Consider the following 19,590-nt stretch of genomic DNA (forward strand, 5'->3'; position numbering starts at 1 on the left):
GGAAATCAAACTTAAGAAAATAGAAAAAAACAAGAGCCCTGAAAAACAGTGAAGCATTTAGCAAACAGATACAACTAACTACCAGTAGTTACTACTTTATTTGAGTCAAATAGTTTGAAGAGTAGTGGCAAAGTACAGACTCCAGAAGGCTTCAGCCGGGCTGTCATCTATTTCTCTGGCCAAGAGTCATCATGAATACACAAAAACTCCTCTGAGCGAATGCAGCTTCCTTTCAATCCACTGTCAGGAAGCAGCCAGTCATTCTGTGATAAGTAGTGACAGTCAGATGTGAATTCAGGTGACGGCCTTTCTGTCTGACTTCAGCGAATATGATGACAGAAATGGAAATGATGGTATTTTTCCTTTTGAAGGTGTCTCAAAAAGCTCCTCATGCATAGAATGCCGGAATTAAGGGGATAAAGCACAAATCATCAACATCAATTTTGACCAGACAAAAAAAGGCTGGGAGTGTCTAGGGTCTAAGAGAGTTCTCCTTTGAGGACAAGAAGGAAAAGGAACTGAGAGGTGTGTAAAATCTCAAATGAGCATCAGAGGTCCTGGATTGTTTATCTGAAACATCCAGTGTGTATTCTGTATCAGTGATAAAATATCTTCTGAAGTCTTATAGACTTCAGAAGATCTTCAGAAGAACAACATTTGCATATTCTAACTCCATCCCAAATGTCTCATTAAAATACCAAAGAAAAGGTTCTTAAAACGTTTACATGTCTAAATAATATGATTTACATTCCTTAATAATCTCTTTCTCTGTTATTATTCTTTTAGCTCATTTAATGTAGATAATTTTAAAAAAAATTATGTTGTTAAGCTTAAATGCAACTTTTAAAACAGTGGAGTCACTGTCACAATGAACAGATTAAAAACAGAATCATGTTTTAGTGCTTCATAAGGAATACCGGATATTCTGTAGAAATGTGCATGTATTTAGAATATCTTTTAAATGTATCTAAAATAATATGTTAAAATATATAGTGAATGATATTAATTTGTAAAATCTCTTGGGAGGTATGCCATCCACTAGTTCAAATGTTCAAAATAGTGATTAGTGTGAAAGTGTTTTCATTCAGTTTTTGTTTTCATTGTACCTCAGATTTTTCTGTCTTGATTGATCTCGTGACGGTACTCATGAGGGAATTCTTCATATCTGAATAACTTCTCACATTGCTGCTGGAAATTTCACTAGAATGAATTGTGAATTACAAAACTAAAAAGTTTTTTTTTTTTTTTAGCATTTAGTATAAATTAGATTATAATGAAATCGTAATAGTAAGTAAGAAGAGAACAAGAATACTGGACAGGTTAACTAAATGTTGTGCCTTTATTTACTCATTTTTATAAACTGACAATGTTTTGAGATATTATATTAAGCTCAAATTTTTGACACACTATTTTGATGTATTCCTACTGTTATTCAAGTCAGTATTCAGTGGAGTAGTTGGGTTAATATTCTTGCTTGACCACTTGAGATGATTCCCTTTGAAGTGGCATTTGGAGTAAGACCAAGTCACTTCCATGCTCCTGGCAGGAGTACATTTGTATTCACCATGCACACACTCTGGCTTTTACCTCAACTCCAAAATAAAATAAAAGTAAAAGCGGTCTTCCGCCATCATGTGAAATAAAAAGGATGGATGGAAAAACTCCAAATTATTCTGTTTCTCTTCAAATAAACAGCATAATAGTTGACAATTGGACATCATAATGTGTTCCAAGAGGACAATAATTTCAAACATACTCTAATACTGGATTTTGGAGTGGCTAAAGCATCTGAGATGTAATGCTCTGGAATAGCTCCAACTACAGTCAATAGAAAATTTGGGGATTGATTAGACTGATAAGAAATCTGATTAAATATCCAGGTAAAATTTTATTAGAGCACTTCTGATGGATTCTACTGTATGTATAATTTTCAACGTGTATCAAATGTATAAAATCCTCCATAACTTCACAGTTGTTGATTATATAACCATTCCACACAGAGAATGATTGTTGAGTTATTATTCAAGAAAAATACTTGAAAGACACTATTGAAATAATTAATTTTGTTAAACCTCTGATCAAAACTGCAAGTTTTCTTTCTTTTTGTTTGTTTGTTTTTCCAATAATGAGGGTGCTGTTTATCCAATGTCATATTATGTGCACAACAGCGCCCCCATGCGTACTTCTTTTTCATTTCAACTAAAATCTTACGAGAAAATAGATTCTGAGTCAAACGTCACGTTTTTGAAGTGCCAATTTTACTTTAAATTATTCTCTTTATTCTAATAACAGTTAGAATATTGAAATCTGAGAATTTTTCTTTTTGTTTTTACTTTTACTGACATAACTGAATTCCTTTTTCCTGGGTAGGAACTTTCGTTCAACCACGTGCTTCCGGTCGGCTTCCCTTCACTTCCTCCCCACGCGAGCTACTTCAAGCATGTGAGTGGCTGTGCTACGTTGTGTCGTCGCCAGATAATTCCACGTTTTTACACAACTAGGAACACATTTTTGATCTTATTGTTCTCCACAGTTTTACTATGGAGTCAGCAGAAGAGGACTCGTTGCACGACCAGAGTTCAGAGGATGAAGCCAGCGAATTATCGGATGGACAGGTAGGTTTTATGTTAGCATCATAGGTGCTAATTAGCTGAGCAGCACCACAAACACAGGAATGTATTATGCTCTTTGCAAGCGAATGATACTCGGACTGGTGTTGGTGTATTTGTTTTTAAAAACGTTCCGCTCTGGCTTCAAATACATGATGTATCTAACATTAAAATGCCATGGTCTGAGTAAGAATGTTGAAGATAGTTTGCTAAAGCATTTTCATTTCCGTTATTTTTTTTTCTGTTTGGCATTGAGTGTAAATTGAGTTATGTTTACTTATTGTCACCTTTGAGTTCATTCAGAAAGTCTTGAGTTCAAAGCGGTGTCGTCCAAACCTTTTACCATGGGGACCTAAAAATGTCAAATTAAAATGATTCTGGGGCCACAAAAGTTTGATTATTATTATTTTACACAGTTTAATCCACCACCTTAAATAAAGAGAGTGCAGCACTGTCCATTTAAGATGAAATGGAGAGTGCTATACTCCACTTTTCATTACACACAAAATAGTTTGTGTGTAATAATGAGATATTATGGAAAATAGTGATGCCAATGATAAACACAATTGCCTCGCTACACTAAACTGCTTTTTAAGTGTGTAATGAGAGAAATATTCTGTTACTTGCAAAATAAAACTGTGTTTTGACTAAATGTGGAAATGTTTTAAGATTTATTGATGTGAATGGAATAGCTACAGAGAAAATGCCACAGATGGACTGAGTTTTATGTCTGGAGTTTTTCATGATCTTTGGAAGAATGTAAAACATAATATAAATTGTAGTATTTAAGACTTTAACTTCAATATCCGGAAGTATTGTTTTAAAATGATTATACAACATTTGATGAAAATTATACGATTTGTGGATATTTACACTTTTACTGTTTAGTTACATAGACTCTTTGTGTGCATTTCCAAGCTTCAGGAAGCTTTCTCTAAGGGATTGCTAAAACCTGGGATGAACGTTCTGGTGGAGAAGAATAAGAAGCTTGTCAACAATGTGGTGAGTAATTTATATCCACAGGATACCTGTAAATAACACTTAAACTGTTGGAAGCTTTTAATGTGACCATTTAATGTGTGCTCTGTGTATTTGTTTTGCAGGAGGGCTTGAAACAGTGCCTAGCTGATTTCCGCAAAGACCTGCCTTGGGTGGAGAGGTTAGACATGACCAATCTGCCAGCTGAAGATGTCGTCTCTAAAACTGAAATGAAAGTTTCTGCGGGGACCAATGGAGAACTCGATGCTGATGATGATTTCCAAAGAGAAATGTTCTTGTAAGTAGTTGCTAGTTAGACTACAGAAAAAAATAAGAACATTTGAAAAAATAAGTTTCCCCCAGCCCCTGTTGTCTTTTCTTCTTCTGTGACATATACCAGTTTATCCGGTTAAGTTTTTTTTTTGGAGCTATAAGATACAACAACAGCCTTCAGAATATTTTTTCTAGCCATCCTGTCATGATCTGTGACATGACAGGTCACAGATCACACCAAGTGTGTGAGATGAAAGTCTTAAAAGCAGGGTTTCAGTTTCAACTTAAAACAAAGACAAAATGGGTAATATGATCACATTTTAAACAGACTGTTTTCTCTGTTTACAAAAACAGAGCAATCCTTGTTTTCATTTTAACAGCTCGGAATGATGATATTTAGCAACTTTGCCATTCTGCCTTTAGAATTGCTGTAATTTATTTAACTTCATTTAAATAGCTTCTTACATCGTTAGGTTTCATCTAACATTCATCTAACATTATCTGTGAGGTGGAACACCTCACAGATGCTGAAAAAGCTAACTTCACTCAGTAATTGTGTCCACACTGAAGAATGTTATCACCTGGTTGTGCTTACTATCGTTCACTGATTGGGGAAAAACATTGAATAATTGAGATTCTGTCTATGCCGATGGTAAAAAGTCATTTGATTCCAGTCACCAGCTATTCTTGGTTCATATCTAATAGTGATAAAAAAAAACTGTGGAGAAAAAAACAAAAACACACTATTGTTGCTTTTAATGGCCTATATGCATGTTGACAATTATTCACTGTGATTTATTATTCAGTTTGCCAATGATTACTAATTGTTTGACACAATCTGTGTTAAACTCCAGCTACCGACAGGGTCAGGCTACAGTCCTGGAGGCCCTTCCTCTCCTCAAAGTGCACAATATAGCCACTAAGAGGCCGGATGATTATTTTGCAGAGATGGCCAAGTCAGATCAGCAAATGCAGAAGGTAAATTGTTCATCTTTCACAAATGCCTGTCCCCTTGCAAAGCTGCATTGTTTATACTAGTAATTTTTGTATTCACTCTAAACTTTGATCATTGCTGTTCAAACTACAAAATTAACAAAAAAATTGCCTCTTCTAGACTTTAATTTTCCACACTTTAAAAACAAAACTTACACAGGTCTGCTGATGTTTTATCAGAAATTATTTAAATGCATGTGATTTTTTTTTTCTTTAGATAAGGCAAAAGTTGATCACAAAGCAGATGATCCTGGAAAGGTCTGAAAAGGCCAAAAAGCTGCGTGAGCAGAGGAAGTTTGGGAAAAAGGTTTGTATGTTTGTTTGTGCCTTTCTTTCACAAAATTTTAAACACGCATTTTCCAGTTTAACAAGAGAAACTATGTGGAATCTGATTGGATGTCAGGTCCAAACAGAGGTGATTCAGAAGAGACAGAAGGAGAAGAAGGCTATGATGTCAGCAGTAAAGAAATACCAGAAAGGTGTGATTTTTGCATCTGTAATTTGTTTTACATGGCTTTCTTTTTGTTGTAACGTATATGTTTATTCTATTTATTTAAAAGCTTGGTAGATGTAGTGAGTCTTTTATGGGTTTCATTTCCTCTCTAAATTTTTTCTTTTTCCTTGTAGGAATGACTGACAAACTGGATTTCTTGGAAGGAGACCGGAAAGCATCTAAGAATTCGTCTGATGGGTCAAAGAAAGCTTTACCCAAAAAGGGGTAATTATTTTCTCCATATGTTTTTTTTTTTTTTTTTTAAAGCTGCATACTTCTTCATTTTCATTTTTATTAAAGCCTCAACTTGTTTTGTTCATGTCTTGTGACAGCCCTAATCCTAAGCGAAAATACAAGGATCAAAAGTTTGGCTTTGGAGGTAAAAAGAGCGGGAAGAAGTGGAACACCAAAGAGAGCTTCAACGATGTTTCCGGTTTCCGAGCCAAAATGGCTCACGACAAGGGAGCGAGGAAAGGCAAAGGAGGGAATAAAAATAAAAATGTGAGTCAAATGCACATAAAAACAACATATATACTGGGGCAAACTTTTTGTAAAAAGACTCCTAAATTTTTCCATTTGGATTTTCAGAAACGTCCAGGCAAGTCTGTCCGCAGGAAGATGAAGGGTCGCTCATAAACCGGACTACATGTATATATTTTATACAATGTTATTAAACGTGGAATCGTGTGCAGATGTTGGAACACCATAAAACCCTTTTAGAACACACACTTTAAGATGGATCCTGTTCAGACAGAGGTTAACTGCAGACTTGGCTGAAAAACAGATGTTGTACTCCAGGCATTTTCAAGTCATCTTTTATTGGTCATTGAATGATGGTCTTAAGCCATTTTTGGAGACCACATGTCAGTATCTACTCCAGCTGCCATGCTGTCTAATGGATACCATGTATTCTGACTTTGGGATACTGTTTTTGTGTTTTTCTGAATCTGCCCCTGGACTTAATAGATTCTCCTACGTGGCATGACCTTTTATTACCAAGCTGCTGTCAGTTTTGCCTTTGCCCATTCATTAGTATGTAATGTGTTTTGTATAGATTTGTGGTTTACTTTGAGAGTAAACCACACATATGCAAATAAAACAGGAATGTTTTAATGATGAACACAACAGATGTGTTTTTATGGTTTAATCGCCACGCTTTTTGGCAAAAAGAGCAAGTTGAGTGATATCTGTCTTACGTCGTGGGAAGTTTAATCTTGGGTCTTGACGGTCATGTGGAGGCTAGTGGGAAAGACAGCAGAATTAGAGTTTTGAGTAACACTTGGAGATTTGTTTTATTTTTAATAATAAACAAACATTCAGTATTCTGAGGGAATTGACTATCTTCTATAAAAAATTGAAGTTTTTTTTATTTCAGTATGCATAACGCACATAGTTAGATATGTCATTCATTGGTTAGTTTGGGGTTTCTCGGGCTGTTGGCTATAAATTAAATTCCTCAGAGGTCAAAATGAGTGAAGAAGCACAGAATCTAAATGCTCAAACACCAACACAAAATTTCAAAAGTCTCTGATTTGGGAGCTGCATCATCTGCTGAGGTTTGCCTGCTGTGTCTTATAAAATCAAGTCAGCACAGCTCTTGTGTAAGAAATTTGACAGCGCTTCATGCTCTTTCTGCAGTCATAATTTATAGTGATAATGCTGCTTTTCAGCAGGACTTTTACTTTCCCATACTGCTGAAAGTACCGATACATTGTTCACAGATATCTCTGTGCTTCAATGGCTATCAAACCCATTGAAAACTCATGGGGTAATTTGAAGAGGAAGATGAGACACTAGAGGCAACAATGCAGGCCATTTAAAGGTCGGCATGAAAGTAACCTGGACTCCCCTAACACTTCAGCATAGCCACAGCTAATCCCCATGCCACACAATATTCAAGCAAAAAGAGGCCCAACCAACTCTGATGTGTGTCCACTGGACTTTCATTATATCGATAAAACCTGTTACTCCTTACCAGTTCACTGGCAAACCATCCAATCTCTTGACTTTCAGTGATGGGCCTGGGATACTTTAATATCGGTGCCATGCGGACCCTTCGGTAGGCGTCAATATAGGTTGCTGCAAATAAACAAACATTTATTTTTTTAATGACACTGAAGATTTTTTTAATTTAGAACAAATATTTTCTCTTCAGTCTAAATGAACTTACTGTCCTCTGACAGTGATTCTGGTGGTTTCCTGCACATGGGTTTGTCTGGGAGGACATGTACTACAAGAGAGAGGTTCATGAAAAAACTAATTTTGAATCAAATAGTTGAATGTATTTAAATATAAATGCATTCAGGATAGTGAAACATTGGAAGAAAAAAACTTACACTCAGACAAAAGTGAGTAATCATTTGACTCTTTGTTCTTATTTGCAAACTTCATTGCAGAAAATGTTGACAAGTATTAAGGCAATGACCTTTCACCTTATTGTTCTTAAATATCTACAACGTATCTTTTGATACGGTAAAAATTGGAGCTGTTTCATTGTAGCTGAAGTTACTGTTACATGATGTCTTTGACATTTAATTAAACTATATAGTGTCACTTAACTTTATTCTTCTATAAAGGAAATGTAAGGGATAGTTTTATCCATCTAATTATCTAAAAAGAAATGCCCATAGTAGTAAAGTCAAAAATGAATGTAAGGTTAGTTTTTCACGGTGTCGATTTAGAATCATTGTAGAAAAAAACGAGGAGTAAATTCCTCTAAAAAAAAAAAAAAAAAAAAAAACAACGTAGAAAATTTGAGATTAATAAAAAGTTTTTTTATTCTCGCAAATCGTTGACTTTTGGATCTCAGAAAGTTTTTCTAGAAAACTTCTGAGGTTAATCTCATTCCTGAATTTCTTGGCTGAAATGTACTCCTTTTTTATACGGCCTTAATAAGCCTTCGCAATTTTTTTTCTGTGCAGTGATTTTAAACACGTATTTGTGATATAGTTCTTTGTTTTTAGATCTCGAAACTTAATTGAAATTGTTTATACTATTTACAAGTTCACAGTAAATAATCTTGCAGCGTGTGCTCATGCTTTACTTGTTTTGTAGAAATGAAAGGGGGATAAAACAGACAACTTACTCTTCCTGTAAGGGTTGATGCTGAACTCGGTGTGCAGTTTTTGATATCGCCGCTCTTTCTTTACATTCTCAACGTGAATTGCGTTTAGATGAACAAGGTCCTTTTCCTCCCTACCACCGGCCATAGTTGGAAATAGCGTAGCAGGGCAAGGACCCTCTTTCTTTAGTTGACGGGCTGTGTGTTGCCCAGCAACAGTAAAAGTTGCTTTAAGTTGCAGTTACGAGGCTCGAGCGCACGATGGTGCCACGCGCCCGGCAGCTATTCACGAAAGTTTCAAATTATTAAAGAAATATTTTCTACTGAAATAAATTAGAAATTGTGCCGGGAGAATGAGAAGAAATCTGTTATGTACAGACATTCCTAAACAAGAGCAAGAAAACTGGCAAATATCAGAAAACGTTACTGAAAAAAAGAAAAAATAATAAGTTAATTCTTGTAGGTGTCTCATTCTACTGCATATTTATTTTGGCTACTGGTTTCTGCAAAAAACAAAACAAAAAAAAAAACAAGCTTGATTTCTTAATATTGCAAGCAGCTTCAGATATGTATACTTTAGCTCTTTGTCTGCGCACATGACTGACATCAAGATCAAGAAACTTATTCTTAGCATACTTGGAATTATTTTCACTCTAGACACTATTATCCTTTTACTCCATATAGTTATGAAATTCTATATTTTTCTAGTAAATTACATGGCATAAGTAAATCCTCCTAAATAGACTTAGACTTACTTTGTTATCATTTTGCATGCACAGGGTGTATACAGAACGAAATTTCGTTGCATACGGCTCAGAACAATGTTTTGAGGTTCTAATGTTATGAGGTTACTCCGGAATATTAATCTAAATATAAAATATAAAGTTCTGGAATGACAGTAAAATAGAAGTTATTTAGCTCTGTACATGTGCAAGGTATGAAGTGGAGACCAGTTTTTGAGTGCAGTCTTAATAAGTGCATGTTTTGATATTGTCCACCAGTTTGATTACTTAAATTCTGCTTGCTTAATGCCAAATAAATCTGTAATTCCCACTTTTACCACAGTTTTTAGAAGCTTACATACACAAATTTTACTATGCTTTTGACCAACTTGGGGAAGATGATGAAGCAATGGCAATGTAAACCTCTTTAGATTCATTCACAATATTTGACTTAATGCCAAAACGGAGGCACACCTCAAACACTCCTTGTGTGACATAATGAAAAACCAGAAAGATATTAAGACACTGATTACAAGTTGTTACTAACTATTCCTGTCACTAGGAATTGATAAACATTTAATCAATGTGAAAATGTTTAATTAATGGTCAGAAACATATTGACACCTCTCCAGAAGATTCATGAACTTCAGACACTGTAGTGTTTATGGTGAGAATAAACTTGTGTTTCACAGTATGCTGATAACACTTTACTTTCTCCTCTTTTATATGATGACACAAATCTCTCTTATATGCCACTGCATTCAGATCTTGCGATGTGTATGAATGTGCATGCTGCAACTCAAAGCAGCAGACAGCTTAATAATGGTTGCGATGCACAGCTACTGGTTCCTGTCTCATAACCTGATTCGTGCTTTATTGGCCCCATGTGGAAAACATAATGGAAACAAGCAATAACTCAAACACTGGGATGCTTTGCCAGAAGATTTCATTGTGGGTTGGTGACATGTCCCATGTGGGGTTTGTGTGTGAGGAGGACTGACTAATACTTGTAATGGGTGGATGGGAGGGCTCGCGGTGCCGAGCGCCGATCCCTGGCTCCTGTCACAGTGTCCGACCACGTTAACGTCAAGGGAGCTTTTAAGCTTGCAGACAGTGTGCAGTCAAAGGCCAGTTTGTGAGTTTGTTCAAACTCTACTTGCCAGAGGAAGAACTACAGATGGTGTTTGATTTGATCAAATATGACATGATTTTAGTCAACTGACCTCCCCCTCTGACATGTAAAGGTTAAAAGGGAGTGTTTCCATCCATTTGAATGTATTTTAACAAATTAAATCTAATCTCTTTTGTCCTTTGGGTATTAGCATGTGGAAAGATAATATTGTCTCATTTTAATATGACTCAGATGAGATATTAGAGTAAAAAAAAAAAGCAAATGAGAGCACAGTTCTGTAAAAAAACAATCCCATTGTATGATTAAATAACTAGTCATTTTTGGTGTTATGCCACTTCATCAAGATGTGTAATTACCACAAGGAGAATCTAATATGCATGTCTTCTCTTTAATAATGTTTTTTGCACATGAGCTTTACTGTATTTTTTACATTATGCAACAAATTAGAACATTTAAAATTAAAATAATTAAGGAGGAGTGTTATTCCAGACAAAGTCTATCTCAGAAATGTCATGACTGGTGAAGGCAGAGATAGGGAAGAGCCAAAATGCTAACAGTGACTGTAGTGTGGCATGGTGAAAATTTATTTAAAATTAAACACGGGCATGGATGCTTACCAAACTAACAGATGTAAAAACACACAAGAAGCCTGCACAAGACAAATGCATGACTAGAACTTTATTAACACCTGAAATAGATGAGGAGAATAACTAATGATCAGGTAACACAGGTGGAAAACATGAACGAAATTAACAGAGGCAAGTCTGATCTGAGGAAATTAACAGGAGAAGCAGATTAGACAGACTACTGGGATAAATGCAAACAAGAAATAAAACCTGACATCTAATGGATGAGAAACAGAACCTGCTCAACACAAATTATACTAATGATTAGAAAACCGAAACATGGATACTAGAGCATAACAAGTCTGATGCACAGGGATAATAATAATCAAAACTTATAAAGGCAAAGACAAGACATAAACAGAGAACATAAAACAAAAAGCAGAGTGATTTTTTTATGAAAATAGCACAATCATGAAGACTCTAAGTACTAGGACAGTAAGCCAGAAAGGCTTAAAATGTGAACATGGAAACTTATTGTAGTTTAGCTCTTCGTAGCTAAGATACAAAGAGCTAAACAGAAAACAAGACTGGACGAAGAACAGAGACACAAGACAAGATCAGACATGGAAAGCAGACAAAGCAGAACAGAAATAAAGTCAGAATTCTAATGTAAATTGAGCATGAACAAAATAATCTAGATTAGCATAAAATAACCTGGAGACATAATATTCACACAAAAAATCTGATGTATATAATTGTGCTCATGTATGTTTCTGTGCACCTTGCCTTTATTCATCCCAATTTGTGTCAAATAGAGCGCAGCTGCTGATGCCGCCCTGTCCCGCCCACAAATAAATGTGCAAATTAGTATAAATACATTGGAGGCTTCCACTCTGTGTCCAAATAACCATAACAGAGGCAGTGGGCAAGTCAATGAAAAGGAATTTTAAAAAATGTGAAATAGAGGTGTTGGTGTTCGAGGTTGAGGCAAGAAGAAAAATTATATTTGGAAGTCAATCCTCTGGAATTAGTAATAAAATGACAATGTGGTGTATGTTGTTAATGCGAGAGGAGCAGAATTTAGATCGTTGGCCGAAATTAAAAAGAAATGGTCTGACATTAAGGTGGATGTCAAGAAGAAAATTGCTGCACATTTCTGCGGTGTTTCAACAACAGGTGGAGGCCCAGAATTATCAGAACTGATTCCACATAAAGGAAGGAGTTGCTGCAGTGATCAGGAAAACGACGTTTTCTGCCAGCACACGAAGGGGAATCGGACATGTTAGGTATTGGTATTTACAATTTAAAGAACTACTTTAATAATACTGTACCTAGGCTAATTAATTTCTAGACAATTTAATATATTACAACAAATCATTAAGCAGAGTGTACACATTGAGCTATTCAAGTTGATATTTATTGGCAAGTCAAGTGGAAACCAGGTAATGCATCGCTTCTGAGAAGGACCTCAGTCTTTGGTGCTCACCAATGCTGTGCTGCAATCAGAGGGATGCTGTCCAAACCATGAGGTACATTTGCACTGAATTAAAACAAACAAGTTTTTGAGTGTCGTCAGTGAGTCAGTAAAGAACTCGAAAAATAAACAGTTTGTGTGCCCATATACGCACAATGTTCTGCAATGTCTGTATGAAATTCAAACAATGTTGTCTCGCAGCTGCATTGAGCTCAATTGAAGGTGCTGACCTTCATCAAGCAGAGGCAAACCACCAAGCTTTGCCATATTATTTAGCACGCCACATGCTAGTTCAATGTGACATGCCTTCTGTGGGGTGTAAAGCAGGACACCACCACTCCTGTCCAAGCAGCGCCCTATGGTACGCTCAATAACAGACCTTGTGCTGGCATGCAGCTCATTATATCCCTGCTCTTGTTTTGTCTGGGGGATGAAGAGCAGAGTGAGGAGCCAGGTAGCAAGTGGGTAGCCTTAGTCACCTAAGGATAGGGGATGGGTTAGAATCAAGCCGTTTAAATGGCATGAACAGGAATTAGGAAGACCACATGAATGATAAAATACAGGAAATGCTGTAAACAATTCAGAATTAGTTGCACAGTTTTTGAATGAAAATGCTTCTGATTCACAAAGGCAAATTCATATGCAGAAGGTGCTTCTATAACAGAATGAGAGCGGTCGATAGCTCCGATTACATGCAGAAATGAGCTCCGTCCAGCAAATTGTAATTTGATGTTTGCCCGTTCAGCCAGAGTGTAAGGAAATGTAATATAATGGGAGAACATATGAATGAGACTTGGGACAATACCAAAATAAGTTTTCTGTGTGTGGAGGACAACTAACTCTGAAACCCTGAGCCTACAATTCCCACTGCAAAATATGGTGAAAGCAGCATCATACTTTATGATATGGGGAAGCTTTTCTTCAGCAAGAACAGGAAAGCTGCCAGCTTTTATTGGGTTTAGTCTGTATTTCATTTCTTTTAATTTTTTTACATTCACTCCATCTGCTCAGCTGTATGGAAGGTAGATACAGTACTGGAAGAAACCGTGTTAAGAGTTTAAATAGATTTGGGATTTGTATGCAGATAAATACCTTCCATCACAAAAATACCTTAAACATACAATTCACCAGTTATTTAAATCCAGTTGTGAATCTGTATGTATTTTGTTTATAATCACTCCTTCTATTGTAACTAGTTTTATGTAGTTACAGCAAAGAAATTCCAATAATTTTGCAAACCATGCATCCTAAATGGGATATTTTTGTTCCTATTTGAACCATTCTGTGAATGCTGTTGGAAGTATGCAACTTACAAAAAAATAAATTAATAAATAAGACTGAACATCAGCACTGAGTTCAAACCCTTTTTGAGAGAGCATTGATAATTGCATTGAGGTAGGTTTTCATGAGCACTTTGATCAGACAATCAAACCTTGTTTAATGAAAGAAGCCTTCATCTTCATTACATCAAATTGTCAACAAACGCTTTCACATTCGCTTTCTAACACAAGATGAAATGCACACAGAGTGAGAAATGCAGTGACCTAAAGCGAGATCAACTTCTCTCAGGATCCTGAGCTTGCTCTGCAAATCACATCCTTTAACGCTGGCTTCAACCACTGATACCAGCCTCTGACCTTTCCCAACAAGACTCAATTTTAATTATCAAGTGCCCTTTATCGCCCCTAATTAACACACCATGTCATGTATTATCCAACCTTTTTTCTCCACCATTGCTTTGACATTAAACAAATTAGAGGTGCAGACTTTTTTCTGTTCAGCACCACCTAATTGTCTCCATGATGGCCAATAAAGTAGGTCCGTTGATATTTTTGGAAGAAGAGGAAATATTGTTTGAGCTCCTTAACCTTAATGAAATCTCCATTCAAGCTTGCCCATACTAATGTTTGCTGACCTTTCCATGAAGTGTCAATGGCTGAGGATGTAACATTTTCTATCAAGCACCATTTAATAAATATGTTAATTTTCTGCTGCGCAGAAGTAGACTAGAATGAGACTTCAAAGAGATGCTTTTATGGTAAATACCTCAGTTTTACTGATTAATAATCGGAGTGTGTGTTATGTTGTGGATTTAGAGTATTATAAAATTAAAAGCTGATTTGTGCTCACTAATATACAGTCAACGTCCCTTTTACTCAGCTTAAAGATTTCAGATGGTCTGTCAGGGCGGAATAAGAGCTCAACCCTGATCTGTAGTGAAGATCGTGAGAAAGTGGTTCGTGGTTTGACTTCAGACCCCCGTGTCTGTTCTGTCTGTGGCTGCCAGTCAACCAGAACTCTAATCTCACTGCAGATAAAACTCCATCCATCTCATCCTTTGTCTGCTCACGTACAGTGATGATAATTTATCTCCGCTTTTTATCAGATTATTTTTTTTCCCTCTATCTCTTTGACCCCCATACTTGGACTGTGGTTGTTTACTTATCTGATTATGTATTTCTACTCTTCCCAGTTTTAAGCTAGCTATGTTTGGAAAAGCCTTGCACTTTTGAACAGGAACAGCTTTGGTGTTCTCTTCTATCCAAACACATTGCTCTGGAAACAACAAGCTATTGCAGATATCATGTTCCATTACGGGTACAGACATACACTTGTACCCTCTACCAGGTTGTTTTGATAGTCATGTAGGTGTCTGGAGCTTAGCGGAGACATGATGATTGTGGGAAACCTGTCTTTCCATCAGATGGCAGCTCCATGTCACCATTGGCCTTGTCTATAATCTCCTGTTTAGTCTCAATAGAAACGTTCTCAGGTAAAAGACAGGGTGAGGAAGAAATTGAAAAATAGGATAAAAATAAAATCTCCAGGTAACCATTATGTCAGTGGACAAGCAGATAAAGAGGAAAATGAAGCACAACGTTGATATTTATCAACTCTGTGATGAGAAGTCAGCATATTTTTACATGTTGGATCTTAATAGTCTGTTCTGTTCATAGAAAAATGCAGCTATTCCAACTTACGTTCAGAGATGATGTTCTGAGGTTACCTATAGTAATGAGTTGCTAATTCAGTTACTAGTGTCATGTTATGTGTTTGTTGATGGACCCAAATACAGCGAAGGCGTCAAGTAGATTTATGGTTTTTAATGAAAAAAGAAGGACATAAACTTACAACAAAAACTGTGGAGACACAGAGAATGCAGGGAGCCAGAGCAGAACAAAACACAGGAATCCAGAACAAAAACGACAGGAAATAGTCGAGGGGATAAATGGAGTTCATAAGAGAAACCAAGAGTGAGAGGAGAAAGAAACAATCAAACTAGAGTAACAAGGAATAACTAGAGACAATAAATAAACATAATAAACTAGAAACAATAAGAACAACTCAACTAAAATAAATAAAGACTGATCCAAGACTAAGGAACACAGAATAATAAACAAACTTCAAAACAACCCAGGATCCTAACAAAGGCAGACCTGCTCATGTGATTTTATTAATTTTGGAATTATGATATGAACTTATATTAATAAATCCATTCCTTTCATTTTGCATTGAGATGGTTTGTTCCATTTTTTGCCTAGCTTCAGCTGGAATTGTGTTTTCATTCTCTACTTCAGCGCTGCATTTATCTGTCGTCTTGTTTGGTCTTTTTGTGAGGACAGTCCCACCTAGAGTTGATGACGCATGTGTAGTTTCACTACTAAATACACATCAAGTCCGTGGCTGTATATTGGAATTCTCACAGAAGTACATCAGTTTTATCAGAGCAGATGAGGCTGGTGGATGGGGGCAGGTTTGTAATATGGGAGAAACAAGATGGGGGAATCTGTTAACAGGAAACATTTTCATATGACTCCTTTATGTTCTGTAGAAAACTTGAGCATTATATTATATACATGACATTTTATTAATTCCCTTTCTGTTTTTTAGGAATTAAAATATTAGCTCCATGCACAATTTTTCAACAGGATTTAATAGTTATAAATATTATTTTTATGGGAATAACAATGAACTCAATTTAGTTCAAATTCAGTATAGAATCTCTAATGTGAAAAATCTAATAATTTAACCTTAGTTATAAACTCAATAAATAATTAATGCTAGATGTTGAGTATACCAGCTCAGTCTTAACTGCTTTGATATTTTAATTTCTTTAGAAAAGTAGGGCTAATTTATTTCAAGAATGGTTTTTGCTTTCTAGGAGTGGAAACAAATATTTCCATCTGCTCCCATGTCACATCTAGGCATTAAGAGTGCTTGTGTAAATGTATGACAGATACAGATATTAATATTGATCCCAACATCAGTGCAGATGGTGTTGTCTGTATGTCTCAGTGTGCAGCAGAAGAAAACAATATCCCCAGATTCACAAGCTTAATACATTATATATATGTATATATATATATATATATATATATATATATATATATACATATGGGTGTGTGTGTGTGTGTGTGTGTGTGTGCGTGTGCGTGTGTGTGTGTAATTCTGTCTTATGTCAATTATGTCCTGATAATTTACTTTAACCAAACATTTTTAAGAAAAGATTGAAAAATATATACAAAAACAGTTTCAACATGTTTTTGTTTCTTTGACTTTTATTATCAAAGGGCAAACCTTAGATGGAATAATAATATTTCTTGACTTTATGACTGGCTTCTTTTGAGGTAGTCATAAGCATGCAGTGTACATCGTTCAATAAATTGATAAAAATTCGTCTTCCAGATTGGTTTTGATTAGATCATAAGACTACATTTTTAGAAAGTATAAAATTGATAGGTTAAAGAACGCCAGCATAATGTATCTTATCAATAATACGCATGAACATTATTGAAAGCTGCATCACAATTCATTTGGATTGCCGCACATCTGTAGTTCTGCGCTCAAAGCCTCTTCCTCACTGGCTTCATGCTGTAAACAGCTTTATCTTTTATTGTTTATGTTGCCTTTCTTGGAAACTATTTCTGCTTTCTGCTTCTGGTCAAGCTAATCCCTTTTATTTTGTTCACCCCATTTCCCTTTAACTGACTCACACCATATTTTAAACCTCAGTTTGTACCTTTAAGTCTGTTTTTTTTTTTTTTTACTTCCAGACACATCCTCAGCCTGTCACACTCCCGCTGGGGTGTTAACCTCTCAATGTTGACTTCTTTCTCTATTTTTTTTTCCTTCTTTAAAAAAACGTCAGACATTTTATTCCCCTGGCAGAGATTGAAGGAAGCACATATGACAGAAAAGGGCAAAAAGAAAGTTGTTTCTACAAAGTTTCGTTGGAAACTAAGATATTATTGTAGCTTAGACAGTTACTTCTGTAAAGATGACATCTGTATTTGTATAATTTTTACAACACTGTTTGATTCTGATAAAGATGATACTATAGATGTAGATTGGTGCACTGCTTATTCAGATGAAATTATAGAGTCTAAGAAGAATAAACTCCTATATATTGTAAACAGTATTTTATTTTATTTTATTTAAGCTGATGTTTTTGAAGTGATAAGCTGAAAAAATAAATTAACAGAAGATGAGGTGTTGGTATATTATGCAAGCTATTTAAAGAATAAAATCGACCCACTAAGTCATTTTGCTCATCTTTCTGAATTATTTTCAACACTGAGATAACCACTTCTTTACCCTCCACGATGTTTACAGCATTGCTGGTTTGCATCATTAACTCTTTGTGGCTGAGGCATTGACAACATAAACTCAAGGGTTCATGGCTCAGGTATCCTGAATAGGTAGGTTGTTTGGTGAGACCAGTGGGGTTATCAGTCATGTCAAATTCCTGGCAGAAGTGGTCACTTTGTTTGGGAAGAAGATCTGGCTTTGACATGGCTTAGCAGTCATTTAACCTCCCCTTGAGTGAAAGGAGCTCAAGGTGTTGGAACAAAACCTCGGAAGATAACATCATTTCAGAGTGCAAATCTCACAAGTCCCAAGAAACACATGCTTTTTAAAAATGTAATATTACACGCCTCTTGGTTTACTTAGTTTGGCTTTTAAACACTTTCACAGCATAAATAATGTACCTAATGATTTGTCCATGAATTTTTTGGGAATCTATTGCTTATGAGTCCCTTTGGATTTTTTCCCTAACTCATCTGTGGCATTGAAAGTGAAGGTACCATATCAAGTTCTGAGCTGAAAGACAAACAGTGATGACCTGCAGAGACAATGACATGAAATCATCAATCAAGAAATTTAAAAGAAACCATAAATATGTATTTATCACTTTAAAGAAGTACGTTATAGTCACTTGATCCATTTCAGTGTGCTCATGACATACTGTGAAGATGGCAATATCCATTGAAAACTAATGTGCAAAATACACAGTCTGCTTTAGTGATCATGGGAACACAGCTTTTTAGAAATATGAGCTGAAAATGATGGATCCTAAAAAACAAAACTAGTCTAAATTTGTTGCAAGTTAATGTTTAAGTATTTACATCCCTCACTTTCTCCTGAAAGGTAAACTCATGACTCAAATCACTAAGTTAAGTGGTTTTATGTTTTTTTTAATTACTTCAGTTTTCTTCCATCCTCACATGCTGTCCAGCTAAAATGTCAAATCTGTCAACAAGTACCACTTTACCCAGAGCAACAAAAGAGAGCTCAGGTTCCTCCTGTCGTTCAGTGTTTGCTTACATCCAGGTGATGCTTGACACTTAAGAACATGATTTCAAAATTTTTAGTTGTTTCTATAAACTTGCAACATTTACCGTCAATCTTAACACAGTTTTCTTTTAGTACACAAATCCAAGTGAAATAAAATTTACTTCAAATTATCTAATTTTTGGCTGGATGCATAACATAAAGGGAGAAAAAATCTATCAATTTAAACAATATCAAAAAATTTCAGGTAATATAATTAACAATAGAAATTTAAAAGAATGTTTAACCTGTGCTGTAAAATGAAATAAAAATGCATTTCTGGTGAGGAAAAAACAAGGACACCTTCACTTTTATTTCAATTTTAAATGGCTAAAATTACTCACTGGTGTATTACATCAGCTGCAAATGACTGCACCATGATTAATCAGCATTCGGCCTTGGTGTCATGTCAAATTTATATCGCAAAGAAACACGGAATCAAGAATTACTATTGAAAGGTTTACAGTCACTCATCAACTCAAAGAAGTAATGTTTAATTTAAAAAGTTTCACTTACTCTTCCTAGTTTTCAGGGAAAACAATAACAATGATAACATTAATTTCATTTATTTCTTAAAGAGGGATTTCACCCACATGAATAAATGTACTGAGATTAATGGTTGCAATTTTTCAAAAAGAAAAATTATAGTGAGATTTTTCTACTGGAGTAAAGGATAC

General features: G+C 35.5%; 2 protein-coding genes across 2 annotated transcripts; one reads left to right on the forward strand and one right to left on the reverse strand.

Annotated features, from left to right (window-relative positions):
- Positions 1 to 2,370: 2,370 nt before the first annotated feature.
- Positions 2,371 to 6,471, forward strand: ebna1bp2 (EBNA1 binding protein 2). The gene is made up of 10 exons (XM_005805136.3): positions 2,371 to 2,442; positions 2,534 to 2,615; positions 3,528 to 3,611; positions 3,713 to 3,885; positions 4,715 to 4,838; positions 5,071 to 5,160; positions 5,257 to 5,332; positions 5,481 to 5,571; positions 5,679 to 5,847; positions 5,935 to 6,471. Exons 2-10 carry the CDS (start codon positions 2,541 to 2,543, stop codon positions 5,980 to 5,982), a joined length of 930 nt encoding a protein of 309 aa, XP_005805193.1. The 5' UTR covers positions 2,371 to 2,442; positions 2,534 to 2,540; the 3' UTR covers positions 5,983 to 6,471.
- A 4-nt stretch (positions 6,472 to 6,475) lies between these two features.
- On the reverse strand, positions 6,476 to 8,608 carry fam183a (family with sequence similarity 183 member A). Its single transcript, XM_005805150.3, has 4 exons — positions 8,432 to 8,608; positions 7,517 to 7,576; positions 7,322 to 7,425; positions 6,476 to 6,585 (listed from the first exon to the last, which is right to left on the reverse strand). The coding sequence occupies exons 1-4, from the start codon at positions 8,553 to 8,555 to the stop codon at positions 6,490 to 6,492; spliced, it is 384 nt and encodes a 127-aa protein (XP_005805207.1). The 5' UTR covers positions 8,556 to 8,608; the 3' UTR covers positions 6,476 to 6,489.
- Positions 8,609 to 19,590: the final 10,982 nt, after the last annotated feature.

Source organism: Xiphophorus maculatus, chromosome 9 (genome assembly GCF_002775205.1).
Source record: "Xiphophorus maculatus strain JP 163 A chromosome 9, X_maculatus-5.0-male, whole genome shotgun sequence".
Lineage (NCBI taxonomy): Eukaryota > Metazoa > Chordata > Actinopteri > Cyprinodontiformes > Poeciliidae > Xiphophorus > Xiphophorus maculatus.

Coding starts and splice junctions, on each gene's coding strand:
- fam183a (XM_005805150.3), bottom strand. CDS start 8,555: ATGGCCGGTGGTAGGGAGGAAAAGGACCTTGTTCATCTAAACGCAATT. Junction 7,577..8,431: donor CATCAACCCTTACAGGAAGA/GTAAGTTGTCTG, acceptor TCTCTCTTGTAG/TACATGTCCTCCCAGACAAA. Junction 6,586..7,321: donor GATGGTTTGCCAGTGAACTG/GTAAGGAGTAAC, acceptor CTTTCCCACTAG/CCTCCACATGACCGTCAAGA.
- ebna1bp2 (XM_005805136.3), top strand. CDS start 2,541: ATGGAGTCAGCAGAAGAGGACTCGTTGCACGACCAGAGTTCAGAGGAT. Junction 2,616..3,527: donor GCGAATTATCGGATGGACAG/GTAGGTTTTATG, acceptor TGCATTTCCAAG/CTTCAGGAAGCTTTCTCTAA. Junction 5,848..5,934: donor GAGGGAATAAAAATAAAAAT/GTGAGTCAAATG, acceptor TTGGATTTTCAG/AAACGTCCAGGCAAGTCTGT.